Source organism: Protopterus annectens, chromosome 10.part0 (genome assembly GCF_019279795.1).
Source record: "Protopterus annectens isolate FY-2018-M chromosome 10.part0, PAN1.0, whole genome shotgun sequence".
Classification (NCBI taxonomy): Eukaryota; Metazoa; Chordata; order Ceratodontiformes; family Protopteridae; genus Protopterus; species Protopterus annectens.
Window position 1 is genome coordinate 1,692,672,059 of NC_056744.1, and position 18,797 is coordinate 1,692,690,855.

At 37.8% G+C, this 18,797-nt stretch overlaps 1 protein-coding gene across 1 annotated transcript in view; it reads right to left on the minus strand.

The window, feature by feature from the left end:
* LOC122813911 (zinc finger protein 25-like) overlaps positions 1–18,797 on the minus strand; it is a gene marked incomplete at its 3' end in the record, with an annotated part of 269,965 nt that overhangs the window by 215,489 nt on the left and 35,679 nt on the right. Inside the window, exon 2 of the mRNA XM_044086455.1 lies at positions 14,215–14,295. Within this exon, the coding sequence (XP_043942390.1) occupies positions 14,215–14,295 (81 nt within the window). The remainder of the gene's footprint in view (positions 1–14,214; positions 14,296–18,797) is intronic.

Below are 18,797 nucleotides of genomic sequence, written 5' to 3' on the forward strand. Positions count from 1 at the left end.
AAAATCATCCATCTTAAGTATATACCAAAAGCTATTCAGGACGTCCCTGATCTTAAAACTATTCCTTCCATAGGTAGTAATAAGCCTGACATTACTGGGATTCCTACTAGCCCTATCCATATCATAGCCTGAATTCATAAGGTCCTCCCTTTTAACTTGACTGGCTGCTGCACTTAACTAAGGTTTCTCTATAACCCCTTAGTTTAAACCTCTCTTCCATTTTATCTTTTTCAAGTTGAAAATCATTGTCATTATTACAGATACGTCTGAGCCTCATGAATTGGGATTTCGGAACATTCAGAACTGTTATGCCTTGCATGGCAACTGCCAGCCATAAGTAAAGTGTCTTTGTGAAGGGTTTACGATAAGCTTTGTGACACTGACATCCAGAAAGTCAGTAGTAAAAAATTCTAGTTTAACCACAAAATAGCTGTCAAATTCACTAGCATTCAAATAGCCTACAAAGGAGTTCCACTGATGTATATTACCAGACCAAATGCACCAACAATCATCCAAAAATCTCCTCCACATGACCAGTTTTCTTCTGAAGGGGTTAGAATCATCAAAAATCAGGGCCTGTTCTAAATAACCCATGAAGAGGTCTGCATAAGTTGGTGCAAACATTGTACCCATGGCTGCACCTTTAATTTGCAAATAATACTCTTTGCCAGAATAAAACACATTACTTTCTAATACCAGTCTAGTCAGCCTTAATATAAACTTGATCTTTTCAAGAGAGTATACACCTGATATCTGTAACCAGTATTTAACTGCTGCAAGAACACGCTCATGGGGTATACTTGTATAGAAGGACTGTACGTCAAAAGCGTGCCCATGAAGGCACTATTAGAAATCTGAATTTCATTGATAACTTTAAGGAACTCAGAATCCTTAATACATGCTCTTATTAAACCTAATAAAGACTTCAATAGAGACTCTAAATACATAGATAGTGGTTCTGTCAATGAACCCCCACCAGAGACTATAGGTCTACCACAGTCTTATGTATCTTGGATAAGATGTAAAAATATTGTTGTTTAGGGTCATCCACCTTTAATTCACCCTCTAACTGCTCAGCAATCAAGCCCTTCTTACTAGATTCCACCTGACCTCTATTCTCCAACTTAAACAAAACAGATCATAATAAACTATCATCCTGCTATAACCACATTGCCAGATTTGCTACTGGCACAGCCTACTAGACACACCACTGTCACAACCTAAATCGCATAGGATGGCTTGAACTGCCAAGCCTACAGCAGTTCAACCAGCTAATAGTGGCACATAAAGTCCTTTACCAAACAAAAAATACACCTGCACTAAAAAATATTATCAGCCCCTATACCAGCACCCGGCCACTGTGATCGTCCACTAGACTCCTAGTTCAAACATACAAATCCAACTACTCAGCTGGGGACTCCCTGTTTGCCAACTCTGTTGGAAAAATATGGAACAGACTCCCAGCTGACTTGACCCTAGAACCCTCACTAACTCAATTCAAAAACAAACTCAGCAACTACTTCAAAACTCATTGGTTATATCCTTGCACTAACCCCGACTAGTGACCTCTCTATTACTTAGGTGCCTTACCTTTAACTACTTGTAACTTTTTTCTACCACTCCATTTCAGGAAGGGTCAGTTGTATAACTGCTGCTCAATGTGTCTTAAACCTGAATGTAATGTTATGTATATATAACTTTGAAAATAATGTTATGTTTTGTAAAGTGCTTTATAATAAGTTAGTACTATATGTGCTAAATGCTGGTATTGCTTATGACTGCAATATGCTTGAAACTAGCATTTACTAAATGTTCAATGTGAATTATTATCTTGGAGCTTTTCTCCCTGGGCCTCCGCTGAAAATGGACATGTATCCAGTCGGATTATCACGGTCAACAAATATAAAATAAATAAATAAATAAATAAAAGAAAATCATCAATAAGTTTTTAAATTGTAATGTGGCGTCCAGTGGTAACTTAAAATATAATCTTCTAAAGTTAAGCTGTTGCCTAACCTTGGACTCATAACTGGAAGAATCCCAGAGCACCATCGCCCCACCTTTATCAGCTGAAGTAATGACTAAATCAGCATTATTTCTCAACTTTTTAAGAGCTTCTTTCTCATATTTATTCAGGTTACTGCCATAATTCTTAAAAGTAGCATGTTGTTTAACATGCAAGTCACATAAAACCTGTTCCTCAAAGTTTTACTTTTAGGTGCTATGGTGGTTGAAAGTTACATTTTTTTCACCCTGAACACATTAGCTGAACCCAGATCCTTTATGACATAATAATACCTCAAGTACAAAATATGACATAACTGCTTAACATCTACACAAGGCACATAATGTGAAACACAAAAAGAAGGAATACAGTTCAAGCCTTTATTTAACAATGACCTTTCACCCTCTGTACAGTCATAAGAAGTCAAATTAACAATCAAGTCATTCTTATTTGTATTAGAAATAACAGCCCCATTTTCAGTCGTGTGCAGGTTTCTACTGCCTTCCTGAATATTTCGTTGACTTCACCCTCGATGCATCTACCAACTCATCTAAAGCACCTGCTTTATTCTTAAGGCTTTGAGTTATGGGACAATAAGTAGGTGAAGTAGTATCCAAGCCATCAACAAGATCTGGCTCGGTATCTGTGTTAGAAACATTGGAAGAAACATCAGACATACTTGACTCCATGTTACTAAAATTATACACTTTTTAAAAATTGAACAAACATATTTACACTTAAATTTGACACCCTTCTTATAAGTGTCAGAAAAACGTACAGCTCTTGTCTTTCTTCCACATAAACATAACATTCCCCTTTAAGTCACCCAAGTCCCCTATTAAACTTCTTCAGTTTACAGGCCCTTAAGTCTTTCTCATACAAATTCATTTCACCCAGATAATTCTCATACATGTCCACATACTCCTTCTGTTGTTCAAAATTCTGCAATATATCCAACTTAGCATCAAGTTAAGTTTTTAAAAGGGGGAACAACTTCTCATAATATTCAATTAGCAGTTCTAAAAACAACCTGGAGGCAGTCGTTTGACTCTTTCTCCATTTAGCCAAAAAACGTTCATCCTCCTTCCCAATGCCAGGCTCAACATAAACACGAAGGCCCCTAGGAGCCAAGTCTGCCTCACATATGCTTTCAATAACCTGACATGCCAAATAACAGAATCTAAATTTCTTAGAAACAACAGTCAAGTAAACATATCACTAAATCCAAAGAACGACTCATCTCCAAGGTTGTAGATTGCCCAGAAGAATAACCAAAGCATGCCAAATCATCACTGTCCCCTGATAAGGACCCAATAAAGTGACGTAGGTTTTTATTTGAGGCCATAATATTACAAACATAATTTCATCATCAAAAAACACTCAACTGAGTATTTTCTGGTATTCTTGGCAATAAATAAACAGCAAACACCTCAATTTCCAATATTTTGTGGTCAGCACTCCTTCAATATCCAAATTAAGACAAAAAGAGGTGCATTTGTCACTGCAGTGCTCCGGATTCGTTACACATCAATGACAAAACATTCCAGCACTCCAAAAACAAAAGTTTCAAGTGTAATTCTTTTAATTCTTATCATATCCATCTCGAAAAAACAGCAAACAAACAAACTAAAATAGTGGAAACAGCCTCCAACCAACATAACCATCACAGATCAGTTTCAGAAAAAAGCGTTATCAGTGTAAAGGCATGTAATTTCATGTTCATTTAAATAAACTCTATTTATAGAGACATAACACTATTTCAAGAGTTGCACCAATTCCATACAGATAGTGAAAATACATACTTAAATACACCCATACCTGCATGAATGCATAACCAACAAGAACATGTGCATTAAACACACATACGCACACACACATATATATATATATATATATATATATATATATATATATATATATATATATATGGGTCTACTTCTATTCGTTGACAACCCATTTCACTGAAACACATTTGGTCGACAGCTCATTTCATCGACAAACATTCTAGGTGGGGGGCTGTGCCCCCCACACCCCCCCAACTATATATAACAACTCCACAGTCGCACAACAGTGGGGAGGGGGGCAAATCCCAGGTTTTTGCCCTGAATACTTTTGTCAATGAAATGAGCTGTCGACCAAATGGGTTTCAGTGAAATGGGCTGTCAACGAATAGAAGTAGACCCATATATATATATATATATATATATATATATATATATATATATATTTATGCGTGTATATACACACACATGCATACACATACACACACACACGTGTGTGTGTGTGCGCGTGTGTGTGTTCATACACAGATCTTTATAGCTATACATATACATATATATATATATATATATATATATAAATATATACTGTTTGTGTCTTTCGGCTTTTCCCGGTTAGGGGTCGCCACAGCGGAACTCCAGTCCGCTAATGATTGGTAGTGGATTTTTACGTACCGGGTTGCCAGCCCTGACGCACAACCTTCAACGAAGACACGCCCCATTCATGTATGCCTCCACACAGAAGACGCTCTAGCTGAGAATCGAACGGGACAACGTCTTGCTATGAGGCGACAACGCTACCGCAGCACCACCTAGAACTGCAGTGGTGGTGCTGCGGTAGCATTGTCGCCTCACAGTAAGACGTTGTCCCGTTCGATTCTCAGCTAGAGAGTCTTCTGTGTGGAGACATGCGTGAATGGTTCATAGGTTCATACTAGGCTATCTGCCCTAGGGCATTTATAAGCCTAGCCAGAATGTGTTTGGCTTTCGCCACCCATTTTAAATTAATTTTTCTATGCCCTTTTTCGAGGTTAGTATACTGTGCCTCTGTCTAACAGTGACACAGAAGTGATACCCGGGTTAAACCTACGATCTCCCATCCACTCATCAAGATTCCTCTTGAAGAGAGTCAATGAGGGACTCTGCCTAACCTGGACTGGGATTTTATTCCAGAGTGAAGGAAGCCTCTGGGTTATGAATCTGTCCCTCCAGCATGTCCTATTTATTTCAGTGCTGAGGTTCAAGTCTCTCGAGCGCATAGCTCGATGGGATTTGGATTTTCTGAGGTGCAGCATGTCCATTAATTCCGGGTTGGACATGGCTTTATACGTCAGGCACAGATCGCATACCTTCGTTGAAGGTTGTACGTCAGGGCTGGCAACTCGGCACGTAAAAATCTACTGCCAATCATTAGCGGACCAGAGTTCTGCTGTGGCGACCCCTAACTGGGAAAAGCCGAAAGACACAAAAAAAAAAAAAAATATATATATATATATATATATATATATATATATATATACACATGCATACATATATATATATATATATATATATATGGGTCTACTTCATAACATTGAAATTTCATAACATTGACTTTCATAACACTGAGACCAAAACATCTAAATCCCAGAACACTGAAAACCCAAAACACTGAAAACTCAGAACATTGAAAGTGTACTTCATAACATTGAAAACTACAATGCATATATAAATAACATCCTCTCTGCCTATAACAACACCTAACTAACAAACACACTTTTTACTACATTTCTGCAGAGGGGCAAGCCTCTCTGCACCCCACACCCCTTGTAAATTAAATATACCAACTCCAAGATTGCACTACAGTGGAAAAAAGTAAATTTCCTAACCTCACTGTATCACAATCGCCATAAAGTGAAGTGAAAGTTTGATATTTTGAGTGTCGACAAAGTGATAGTCGATAATATATGATTTCAATTAAGTGAGGTAAATCCATATACAGACGTGTGTGTGTGTGTGTGTGTGTGTGTGTGTGTGTGTGTGTGTGTGTATATACACACACACACACACACACACACACACACACACACACACACACACACATATATACACACATTTTTTCCAATCAATGGCTGAGAAAGGAAAATATAATAAAGCAACCCCTTTCCACACATAAAATTTGTTCCCCTGGCACTTTGACAAAAATTACAGCTCTGATTAAATGTATTACATGCTAATGTATATTATCTTTATAATGAAATTTCTTTTTAACCAACACTTCATTTACAGCATGCATGCACATTTGTAACTTTTTAATTCATGAATTCCTGGCCATGATATCCATTAAAATGAATGCTAATGGACTATCTAGAGCATTATGATGTATATTTCCTAAATGTTCTTTAATTCTAGTGGCTGATCTCCGTTTAGTCATAAGCCATCTCAGTCATTACAGCTACATCTGATCTATTACGCACTGCTAAGCATATTTGCATTTTTCCATCCATGTTTTGACTTTGTAAACTGCTTCTTGAACTAAATGTCGTTGCATATTTGCATCTGTAAAGATGGATATATTTTTTTAGCATATCCACGTATCTATAAATATGTTTTGCTCATTTCTTGATCCTGTTCATGCTAGCTGTGCCTGCAAATGGTCCATTGAGATCAGTGAACTATCCTGGTAAACAAATATAAATAAAATAAATAAATCATCACACGTATATAAAACAAATAACATGGATACGTCACAACATAAATTACCTCACTGCTTAATCAGCTAAATTTGTCCCCCTGTCCAGTTTCTTAGTATCCAGTTTTGTCAAACATTTGACAAATTATACATGCACACACACACACACACACACACACACACACACACACACACACACACACTCACACAGACATATCTATCTACATATACATACACACATATATGCACACACACATTTTACATATATATATACACACACATACACACACACACACACATATATATATATATATATATATATATATATATATATATATATATATATATATATATATATACACACACACATACACATTATATATATATATATATATATATATATATATATATATATATATATATATATACACACACACATATATATATATATATATATATATATATATACACACACACACACACACACACACACACACACACACACACACACACACATATATATATATATATATATATATATATACACACACACACACACAAATATACTAATTTATTCCAACTCTGAGATCACACGACAGTGGGGATATAGATGAATTTCCTATCCCCACTGTTCCGCAATCTTGTCCTTATAGTCAAACACACTTATGCGAATGCATTACTGCATTCGCATAAGTGTGTTCGACTATCCAACTCACTTGTCATTTTGTGAACGACATTCTGATTTTCGGTAGCATAACTGCAGAGAGTATGTCATTCGCAAAAATGATAGTAAACTATATATGTATATATATATATATATATATATATATATATATATATATATATCTACATATCACATATACATACATACATACACAGGGAAAGGAATCCCTAGGGTACAATCTATTGCAAATTAATGGATTAGGTGAAACAAAATGATTATTTATAAGGTAACCTGCTACATTCCTTCCCTTTGCAAGAAAAAAACAATGGATTATCAATTTATTTTTATTTATTTATTTAATAATTTATTTTACATTTGTTGCCTGGGATAGTTCAACTGGATACATATCCATTTTCAATGAAGGCCCGGAGAGAAAAGCTCCAAACAAAGCATACAGAAAAATCATATAATCAATACATGTTATATACAGTTTGCAGACTCTGTTCAATCAAGCACGTTATACAATCTACCAAAACAAAACAGAGGAAAGAGTGTCCAAAATAACACGTAAACAAAACCAACACAGTCCTGGCACTCAAAAGAGGTAGAAATAAATTTCTTTACCACAGCGAAATGTGGAACCAACAGCTTTATTGCGTAAACGCAATTACACCACAATAGTGTTTTCGTCTTCTGTTATACTTCCTCACATGCAAAACAGATTTACCAAGCTGTGTCTTCCTTTTATACCACCCATAGTGCATGCAATTATTTAATTAACCAATAAAATCAATGCTTTAAAATCATTCCATTCCTTAAAATGAAATACAGTGCATTTAAAAGTTCATGTTGACAAATATTTACTAATGCGGCCTAATCTGTTACATTTGCACCCAATACAAAATGTGCACACCAACAATGAGTAATGATTACAGATTATCTTAATCAAACCACTGAATTTTTAAAATTCATGCATCATATTAGTTACAGGGACATGAATATTCTAGACATTACCTTACAGAAGCTTCCAGAACAGCAATATTTTAAGCCTATGGTATACAGGAAAGGGACATTTTCTAATTCCTATTTACATTTTTCAAGTTCCCACCCTTTTGCACAAAAAATGAGTATTGTAAAGGGGCAGTTTATACGTAGTAATAGAATGACCTGTTGTGATATAGATTTTGAAATAGAAATCAACAAACTAAAGGCCATGTTTACAGAAAGACAATACACAGCTGACCTTACTGAGCAAACAGTGGCCGAGGTAAGGTTGGGTAGAACAGGTAGGTTTTGTCCTATCCTGGGTTTGAACCTGGAGGGTAATGAGGATGGGAACAACAACGCTATGGTTTTAACACAGGTAGAACACCTAGAACAACAAGGTGGAATGAACAGGAAGAAATGGAAAATCACCCAGTGGGAAACTTTGTCCTACAATATTGTATGGACACACCAGCTATTAGAGGCATTATAGCCAAACACTGGGACAAGTTTAGTGGATATTCTGATTTGGAAGTATTGTTTAAGGCCCCTTTGAAATTTAGTTATAAGAAAGGAAGGAATCTTAAGGACATTTTGGAGCAAGAAAAGAAGGTTATTAGTCAAGGAAAGAAAGGAACTTATAAGTGTGGTTCTTGGACACAGTGTCCCTACATTATTAATCAGAGTAAAGTGTATATTGTGGAGAGACGGAGGATTACTGAAGCGGACACCTTTGCTAACTCTAATACTGAGGGGGTTGTGTACCTCGCTTTATGTAAAATTTGTGGGGCATTTTATGTGGGCAAGACCACACGTAAGCTAAAGGAGGGTATATGAACATATGAACGCTGTAAGGACACAGGATCATAACAATGCATTATACAAGCACACACTGGACTGTAAAAATTCCAAGTGGACATTCTTTGTTTTGGAAAAGATAATCCCTGACCCTAGGGGTGGTGCATGGGAAACAAGAATAGATGTGAGGGAGCTTTTTTGGCAGTTGGTGTCAGAGGCTAATAAGCACCCAGGAATTAATGAACATCTATCCATAGTACCAATTTTAAAGATGAGAACTGCTAAATTATAAATAAATTGTATGGAAAATATTTTAACCAGTGAAAATAACAGGTTAAAGTTTGAATATTTAGTGGCACATTTAGGATGTTTATTTCAGTATATACAATATACATTTTCATACATTTCAACACACATTTTTTTGCATATGTATACATTTACTTATTTATTTAATATTTATATATTATACATATTTATACATTTTAGATTTAAAATATACATGAATTTACTCATTGTTGGTGTGCACATTTTGTATTGGGTGCAAATGTAACAGATTAGGTCGCATTAGTAAAAATTTGTCAACATGAATTTTTAAATGCATTGTATTTCATTTTAAGGAACGGAATGATTTTAAAGTATTGATTTTATTGGTTAATTAAATAATTGCATGCACTATGGGTGGTATAAAAGGAAGACACAGCTTGGTAAATCTGTTTTGCATCTGAGGAAGTAGAACAGAAGAAAAAAACGCTATTGTGGTGTAATTTCGTTTATGCAATAAAGCTGTTGTTTCCACATTTCACTGGGGTAAAGAAATTTATTTCTACCTCTTTTGAGTGCCAGGACTGTGTTGGTTTAAGTTATACAATCTGTCTTATTATAATTATGTAAGTATATAGACTAACAATTATGGCACAGATTTTATGTAGCATAAAATACTGTACACAATTACAGAAAAGAACCTAGTCAGGAGTAGAACAAGGTCATAGCCAGTGTGTTTTAAAATATTGTTTGAGACTTTTTTGAATTGAGTTAGTGAGGATTCTAGAGTAAGGTCGGCAGGAACAGAGTTCCACATTTTGTCAACAGAGTTGGCAAACGGGGAGTCCCCAACTGAGTTGTTGGTTTTGAATGTTTGAACCGGCAGTCTGTTAGATGAGCGAAGTGGGCTAAGGTTACTATAGGGGCTGATGATGATTTTAAGTGTAGGCGTATTTTCAGGTTGGTTGAGTACTTTATATGCCACTATGAGCTGGTTGTGTTGAAGTAGGCTAAGCAATTCTAGCCATCCTATAAGATTTAGGTTATGACAGTGGTGTGTCCTGTATGCTGTGCCAGTGGAAAATCTAACAATGTGGTTATAAGAGCTAGAGAGTTTGCTAAGATCAGATTTGTTCAAGTTGGTGAATAAAGGGGAGGCATAAAGAAGGGTAGAGAGAAGATTTGAGCGGGCAACAGCAGTTCTAGCAAGTGGAGTAAAGAAAGGTTTGATCTTATAAAGGGAGCCAAGTTTTTTACTAATAGTTTTGATAGTTTAGTTGACATGCACATCAAATTTAAGGTTACTGTCTACTATAACACCTAAGAGTTTAGTCTGGGCATCCGGAGAAATAATGGTGCCATTATTAGATGTTATGGTAAAGAATAGAGAGGAGGACCTACGGATGGGGGAGAAAAGTAGCAGCTTTTTTTTGTTAAGAGTTTAAGATCAGACGATGATTATAGAGCCAATTTTCAACTGTCTTGAAAGTATTCTGGGATAATGTCAATAGATTTGTCAGGGAGGTGGCTGAACAAATTAAAGTATTGAATGCAGGTTGCATTTGGGATGACAGTGTGAAGGTCATTAATAAAGACAGAGAAAAGAAGGGGTCCTAGTACAGAGCCCTGGGAGACTCCTAGGTGACGAGTGGAAGGCTGGATAGTTTGTCCTGCCATAAGACAGCCTGTTGTCTATCACACAGGTAAGACTGAAACCATTGGAGTGCATGGTTATCTAAGGAGAAGGCCTTCAGAGTATGGATGAGTAGCTGGTGGTTAACCATATCGAAGGCCTTGGAGAGATCGAGAATGAGGGCTGAGGATAGTTTGTTGTTATTTTGGTTATGGTTAATGACGTTAGAGAATGACAGGAGGGCAGAGGTGGTACTATGGTATGGCCTAAAGCCATGTTGAGAGTTAGCCAACAGATTATTCTGAATGAGATAGTGCAGAAGTTGTTTATGGATGCACTTCTCCATAATTTTAGCCAGCGGTCACAGAAAAGCTATGAGTCTGAAGTTTGACAGTTCAATGGAGCTACCTCCTTTATGGAGTGGTATAACATGGGATATTTTCCAGATGGAGGGGATGGTAGCTTCAGATATAGTTCTTTTGATTAAGATGGAAATGGGATATGCTATGGCATCTGCAGCTTTTCGCAGATATTCTACTGGGAGGAGATCCGCAGATAGGGTGGTAGGTTTTAATTTCTTAATTAGGACTCGGATAAGTGATGTAGAAACAGGTTAAAAGCTAAAGGAAAGTTGAGTCCTGGGTGTAGTAGCAGTTTAGTCAGAGCAGCTGGGAGTTAGTTGGCTAGCTAGGGACTAGATAGTCTCTGTGAAGAAGCTATTAAAGGTATTTGCAATGTCCTCCGGAGATTTATGGTTAGAAGCTGAGGGGGTAGGAGTGGAGGATTCTCCTGGGTGAAGAAGTTTGTTTATTCCTGCCCAAAACTTTTGGGGTTTGTTTTGGTGCTTCTGCTAAAGATGGCAATAGTAAGCATAATAGATTTTTTTGTGTCATTCCTTAGCTGCCGATATCTAAGTTGATCTAGTGGGGATTTTGTGCCACACCAAGTGGCCCATGCCTTATTTCTAAGTAAGATTTTTGATTTGGTATCTTTAGAAAGCCATTGTGCAATGTTTGTTTTGGTCCTAATAGAGGGCGCAGGAGCATAAGAATCAATGATAGCAAGGAATTTGGTATTAAAGTGACCAACAGCTTCATCCAAATGCAATTGTTTTAGGATAGACTAATTGCATAATTTGAGTCCCTTTTGGAAATTGTTGAGGTTAAAGTTCTTATTAATTCTTATTGTTTTGTAGGTGTGCTGGTGAGAGTCGTCAGCCTTGTGCTTAGTTACATAAGTAAGAAAGTGATCACTTAGATCATCAGGGAGGGTCCCAGACACAAGTACATATGGGGATGGCTATTGATAAGTATCCAATCTAGGATACTTTCTTTGTTATTAGGTTTTCTGATCCTGGTGGGGGGAGGATATGGTCCGTGTAAACCTATAAAGGTTTACATGGGTTGTAGGAGATTCCGAGGAACAGGTGTTCCAATCAATGCTGAAGTCTCCCAGTACAATGGTTACTTGTGGGGGGTTTGTGCTGGATAACCAATAGAGGATGTCTTCAAAGGTATTTGTGTTATTACCTGGGGAATGTAAACATAGACAATATTTATTTGTTTGTTTTTGTTAATTTGTAGTTTGATAATAAGACTTTTTGCATCATTAACCTCGGGTGGTTGTAAGGAGTCTGTGGTAACATTTAGAGTATTTTTAAAGAGTCTTTTATTACTAAAAAGCTGTATATTTAACTACTGATATTTATATATATACTACACATACAAAATATGTGACAGAGAAGTTATGTGGGACTGTGATATTTGGGGAAACTGATGGGTGATGCAGAAAGGTTATGTGGGTTTGTAGGTTTTTGAAATTATAACTGATGGACCTGTGGATTTGGGGGAATCTGATCTCTGAAGAAGGTATGCTCATGTCAGTTGGTAAATTTTGGAAATGTGTGATGGATCTATTGGGGGGAATAAAGAGATCTATGATGCAAAATATCCTATGTGGGCTTAAAGTATTGTTGGAGTTCATCTTTGGTACACTGCACCCTGTGTGGGACTGGAGGATTGGAGGAAACTGAGGTATGATGTACAATATGGACTGGTCTCTGGAGTGGCGAGTGCTTCCATCCGTTTATCTGCTGACTTTTAGTAGAATTCTGAGCTTTTTTTGGCAGTTCCTTTTGGTTTGTTTCAATAAATTATGTGCCCCTATGGGACTGGGGGAGCTGATCAGTCATGTAGAAAGGTCCACGTGAACTAACAGGTTTTGGAAATACATCTCAATCACTTAGTATTCACTATACAAATGTGGAGTTTGATTACTTACATATGTGATGCAAAACATACTAAGGTCCTACAAGTCTGGAAGCAGATAAGTGATGCAAAATGATGCAAAACTCATGTGGTTGTGTCAGTTTCATGAGCATATCTACAGCACAGAATAGACATACCTCCGCATAGTGCAATATCCTATAGCAGACTCCACTGTGGCACACACCAATGTACCACTCACAAAGCTACGCAAAGAGGGTCATGGTCAGTTGTCGATCAGGTGCCAAGAATCACCACATCATACAAGCACTCAACTCTGATTTGTGCAATGCAATCCGGTCACAAAGTAAAATCTGTTAAATATTCCCTATAATTTGATATTTGCAACACAGTACACTGCTTTCTTTGCCACTTAGTAGCTAAATGTTACATAATAGCTTTTTTTAATACACCAGTCCCCTTCAAACAATTTTAAATAGATATTTGAGCAACCTACTTTATTTGTTCTCTTGCATACCATTCCTGTCCTGCACATTCAAAAATTTCACCTTTCTTTAGCTTTGGCCGTCACACTTACAGTGGCATAAAAAGTTAACAGTGTACTGCAAATGTACTTCCACATTCATCTGTTTGTGTATATATCTGGAGTAAATTAGCAAGCCTGCTGACTTGCAGGGCACAGAAAGCAAAAATGGAGTGTGAAAACTAAAATGGCATTTCTAAAAGGTAAGAAATTTCTTTCTAAAACAATATTACTATGCAATAGGCAATACTAAGTGTCGGAAAGCTGAAACATGAATTACCAACTCCATGCCTTGGTTGCCTTCAATAATACAAAACAGCTTGTGTGGGTCATACTATTAACTACTATATGAAATGCTTTGAACAAATCAGGTTCACACAAAGATCATTCATTACAAATAACCTTTAAGGAGTATCAATGAGATAGTGCATGACTTAACAATGCACTATCCCGACTCCTTAAGAGTTAAAAACAGTTCCATTTTCCTTCACTTCTAACAAAACAACATAAAAAATATTACACTACAGTGAGGCTTCTGACACTCATCACACTGATAACCAAAGTTCCTTAAAATCAGTTCTAAAATGAGGACGCAAACATAAAACACACAGTAAATCCTCAATGCATTTGTTGCTTTCTAAACTTTTTGATTACAAATAATTTATTACTTACTTGTATGTCTATGATTTCTTTCTCCTGTTTGTTTCGTAAATGTTTAGACTCAATAGATAATAGAGCTGTTTTCAGCGTGTCCTATGGATAGAAAAACACAATAATAATCATAAAATACAACTACATAAAAAATTAGCTCGTGGATGCAAAAATAATCCACACACATATTACTTTCACAAGGACTGCAAAACCAAGATTGCTGCTAAACCCACCCTCCCAGTGTGAAGACAGATATGCTAAACTTGTACACACTTCAAGAACTACAGTGTAAATGATGAACATATCAAGCAATCCTAGATTTAAAAGGCAATGGAGGAAAGAGTCAGAAAATAGGAGTGGCCATATATTATACAACTAGAACCATAAAGGCAACTAAGACCCTGAAACAGAACTGCAATATTAGTCAGAAACATAACCATGCAGTGGAAAAAGACTTTATGGATGCTAGGCAGCCCATTTTTCTTTATAATATAGGATTCCGCTACAGATTCCAAAACATAACTATCCTATTTTCTACACCAACCACCAAGATCCTTATGTCAAACCAAATCATTCTGAATTTTTCATAAAAAACTACCTTATGTCTAGCCTAAGCAAATGGAATTCCAACATTATCTGTGTTAAACTGAATAAACAGCACCATGCAGGTCAAACAGACAGACTGTACAACTGTATATTTGTAGTAATAACAGATTTCGTGAAACAAACTGACCAAGCACTACTGTGAGACTACAACATTTCCTTTATAATACAGATATAATACTGTCATGTACACCGCACCTCCTCAGCTGACTCGGATTACAAAATGTCGAACAAACAGTTCTCCACAGTCGCTTTTTATCCAACTTCAAGCCTCGTCCTTGATGAAACATTCTCTTCCTGTACTGAGGCCTTCTTTGTTTGCAACATTATCTCAATATAGAGAAAACCAGTTCTCAGCAGGCCGAAATGTTGTTTCACAAATGCTCTTTCATTGATAGGATAGTTGTAACTTTTTCTGCTGTGTTAGCCCTGCTTGTCCAGAGGAAGCCAGTTCTCAGCATGCTGAAATGTTCTTTCATTGATAGGATAGTTGTAACTTTTTCTGTAGTGTTAGCTATTTCCCCTTAGCTTGAATATCTGTGTACATGCAGCTGTTTAGGATATTTTAACAAGCCTCTACTGTTAATGACATTTGTTACAAAACATTATTCTGTTAAGCCAATGCCTCACATGCTGTTCTAAAAATATATCATACTGATATTTGGCCTTTGTTACTGTGAAGGAAAAACAAAAATACTTTTTGTTTTACAATATGTCATGCAAGCACATTCTTGTTATTTCTTCATGCATTTGCAGGGCCAGCTTTTTTTATGCTATTGCTAAACATATCATACTGTCAGTATGACGGACAGCAGTTTTACCAATACATGCAGTGACTGTGAGACCAAATCACATTCATGCAATTTCTATGAGGGAAAACCATATATCCCATCAATTCCCCCCTTTTTTATTTTTCAGTAAAGTTAGTGAAATCTTATGAATGATTGAATCTGAATTTTTAGTCATTCTTATGAGATTAGGACTTGCAATATGAACAATGCACTAGCTAAACATATTAAAGAAAATGCTGGACATGAGTTTGTTTTTAGAGTATTACAAATAGTTCATGTGGGTTACCGGGGGGGGGGGGTGATCTCACTAACTATATTGAAGCAGTAGAACTTAAATGGATCTTGAGGCTACAGGCTGATAAACATCCTGGCATTACTGCTTGTGTCTCTTTAAAACCTGTATTGAAAGGGAGGAAATTGGTTTAATGAAGTGATGAATTATCATAGCTGATTGAACATCTAACTGTTTTTAAACTGAGTTGTGACTTTGTGTTTTTATGATGTGAAGACGCGTTGGTTTTACAACATGAAAGCGCTTATCTGGTCCATTTTTACAAATAAACACTTTTACTGTGTGAAACTGTGGTGTTCCTGCCAATTTTTATGCTTTGGATGTCTTCGTTTATGATATCCATAATAATACACTCCATGGCTTTACATATCAGACTTGTCAAGCTAATGGGGCAATAGTTCCCAGGGTCAGTAGCGGCACCACCTTTGTGCAAGGGGATAACAATGGCAGTTCTCCACTCTGCTGGAATGAAGCTTGTACTTACTGTGGTTGAATAGGGTGCTCAATGGCAAAGCCAGTTCTTGCTTGGAGATTGTGCAGAATACAGCCTGGGATACTATCAGGTCCCATGGAAGCTTTGTTCTTAGCCTTGGATAGGGCCTTTAACACTTGATCTACAGAGATGTGAGGTGCATAACAAGTATCAGGGATGTCAAAAGGGCCTTTGAGGGGATGGGGGGTGAAGTTTGTGCTGAAACTATCTGCTAGCAGGTTGGCTAAATCAACACGATCAGTGTGATACTGTTAAGTACTAATTTAGGATAAACCTGGGCTTTGCCATGGAGGTTCCTGATGTAACTGAAGAAGGCTTTGTGGTTTCCTTTTGTTTTGGAGCTAGTTCCGATTCATAATTGGCTTTGGAGGTTTTCACTAGTTTTTCCAATTTGGAATTTGTGCCTTTTTACCCTTGGACAACAGTTTCTTCCTTTTGTTGTAAAGCCTGTTGATAGAGGATGTCCATCAAACAGGTTTGTTTTTCCTTGAGGAGCAGGTTTTAGTTCTGTTGGGTATGGCTGAGTCCATGCAGTTGTACAGGTGCTTGTATACTGCATTGGTGTACTGTTCAGCATATTGTCTGCATCCTCTGAGGCGGGCAGTAGTGTGAAGCTACTGATACCCTCCCTTAGGAGGTTGTAGTCAGCTTTTGAGATGTTTTTAGCTTGATTATGGCTGGGGGGGGGGGGTTGGGTGAGATAGAAACTTTGAATGAGACAGTCCGATGATTTGATCTCACCAGGGAGGAACACACAATGGGAGTGGTGCAGTAGTCACCCATGTTGGTGAGAACCAAGTCCAGAATGTTATCTCCCCTTGCGGGGGATGAGACAAGCTGGTCTAATGCATTAGAACTGATGAAGTCAAGGAATCACTGAGTGAGTGCATTAGTGCAGGAATAGTTCCCGCAGTCTATGGTGGGGTAGTTGAAGTTACCAAGGATCAGGGTGTTAGGGGGTACCTTGATGGAGTCAGGTAAGAGTGGGTGTCCTGAGTCATGGAGGGGAATCTATAGCTGGCTATAACTTAGATGGGTGTCTTACCAACTGTCAGTTGCACCTGGAGTAGTTCCAGTGCATCATGCCGGCAAACCAGTCTGGAGGTGTGCCTGTCCTTAATGAAGATAGGGACTCCAACACTCAGTCTTCCTGACCTCATTTTGGAGTCAGAATGTGTGGAATGAGGTATAGCCTGGTAATGCAGGGGTGCTCTGCACAGCCCAGAACCAAGTTTCCATGACTGCACAGATATCGGCATCTTCCAGTGCAACGACAACCTCCAGTGAGTGCATTTTCAGGTTAAGGCTCTTAGCGTTAAGCAACATGACCTTCAATTTGCTTTTTGTCAGATCTTTTATGTTGGAAGATTTGTCTTTGGGACATTGCCTAAAAAGGCACAATGGGGAGGCGAGAGCCTTGACCAATATCCGAAATCCTATTGGTGACAGGTGGAGGCCATCTCTGGCAAGGCATCGAGGCCTGTCAACCATGTCATTCCAGGCAGACAGATACTGGATCCCCTTGCAGTGACACCAGAAACTAGGCCAGTTGTTGAAGTCAATTATTTTCTGTTGGTATTGTGGTATCATTCTTGAAGGTAGGATGCTGCTTGGGGCTTGGGTCATACCTGCCTGGGACACATACTCTGAGAGCTCAATCATGTCTCTCTTCATATAGTCCAAGGAGGTACATCTCAAGTCATTCACACCACCATGGACAATGACAGAGTCATACTTGTACTTGTTCTGGAGAGACTTAAGTGCATGCATGATGTGGTAAATTCTGACATCAGACAGACAAATGACTTTGACTTTCTCCTTGTCGAGCCTGGTGAGGGGAACATCAGTGTGTCTCAAAACTGTGTTGCCAATGACTAGTATGTTTGGTTTATTGTTATGCCTTGTGGGCTGGATGGGTTATTGCTTTGCCTTATGGGCTGTGTTTGTGAGACACTGGTGTGTTGTCTGCTGTGTGTGGAATGTTTGCGAGTGTGTTTTGGAGCTCTCTGCTGTTTAGGTAAGTTTTTATTGAGGACCACTGCATAGGTGGGTGTGTATTGTGCTTGAATATGTGATGTGAGTGGTGTGGTGTTTGTGCTGGCAATCTCCTCTTTGTCAGGAGTACTGACTGTGGCATGAGAGAGCATGGATTCCAGGTTACTGATATAGATGCATTTCTCACAAGTAGAAGAATTATGTTCTAGGAGAAGAGGGTTGTCAGTGAACATGAGGCAGTTGCTACACTGTCTCAGTATGCCCATGTCGACCAGGCTGGCAGGAGAAACTGATAGGAACTGTCCAGGCATAGTGTTCCAAATACTTGGGCAGACTTATGGAGAGAGGGTTTTGATAAAGGTTTGTCCACAAGAGTGCAGACCACAAAAAGCTTCTTAAATGTAAAGTAACTGACCTGAATAGCAATGTC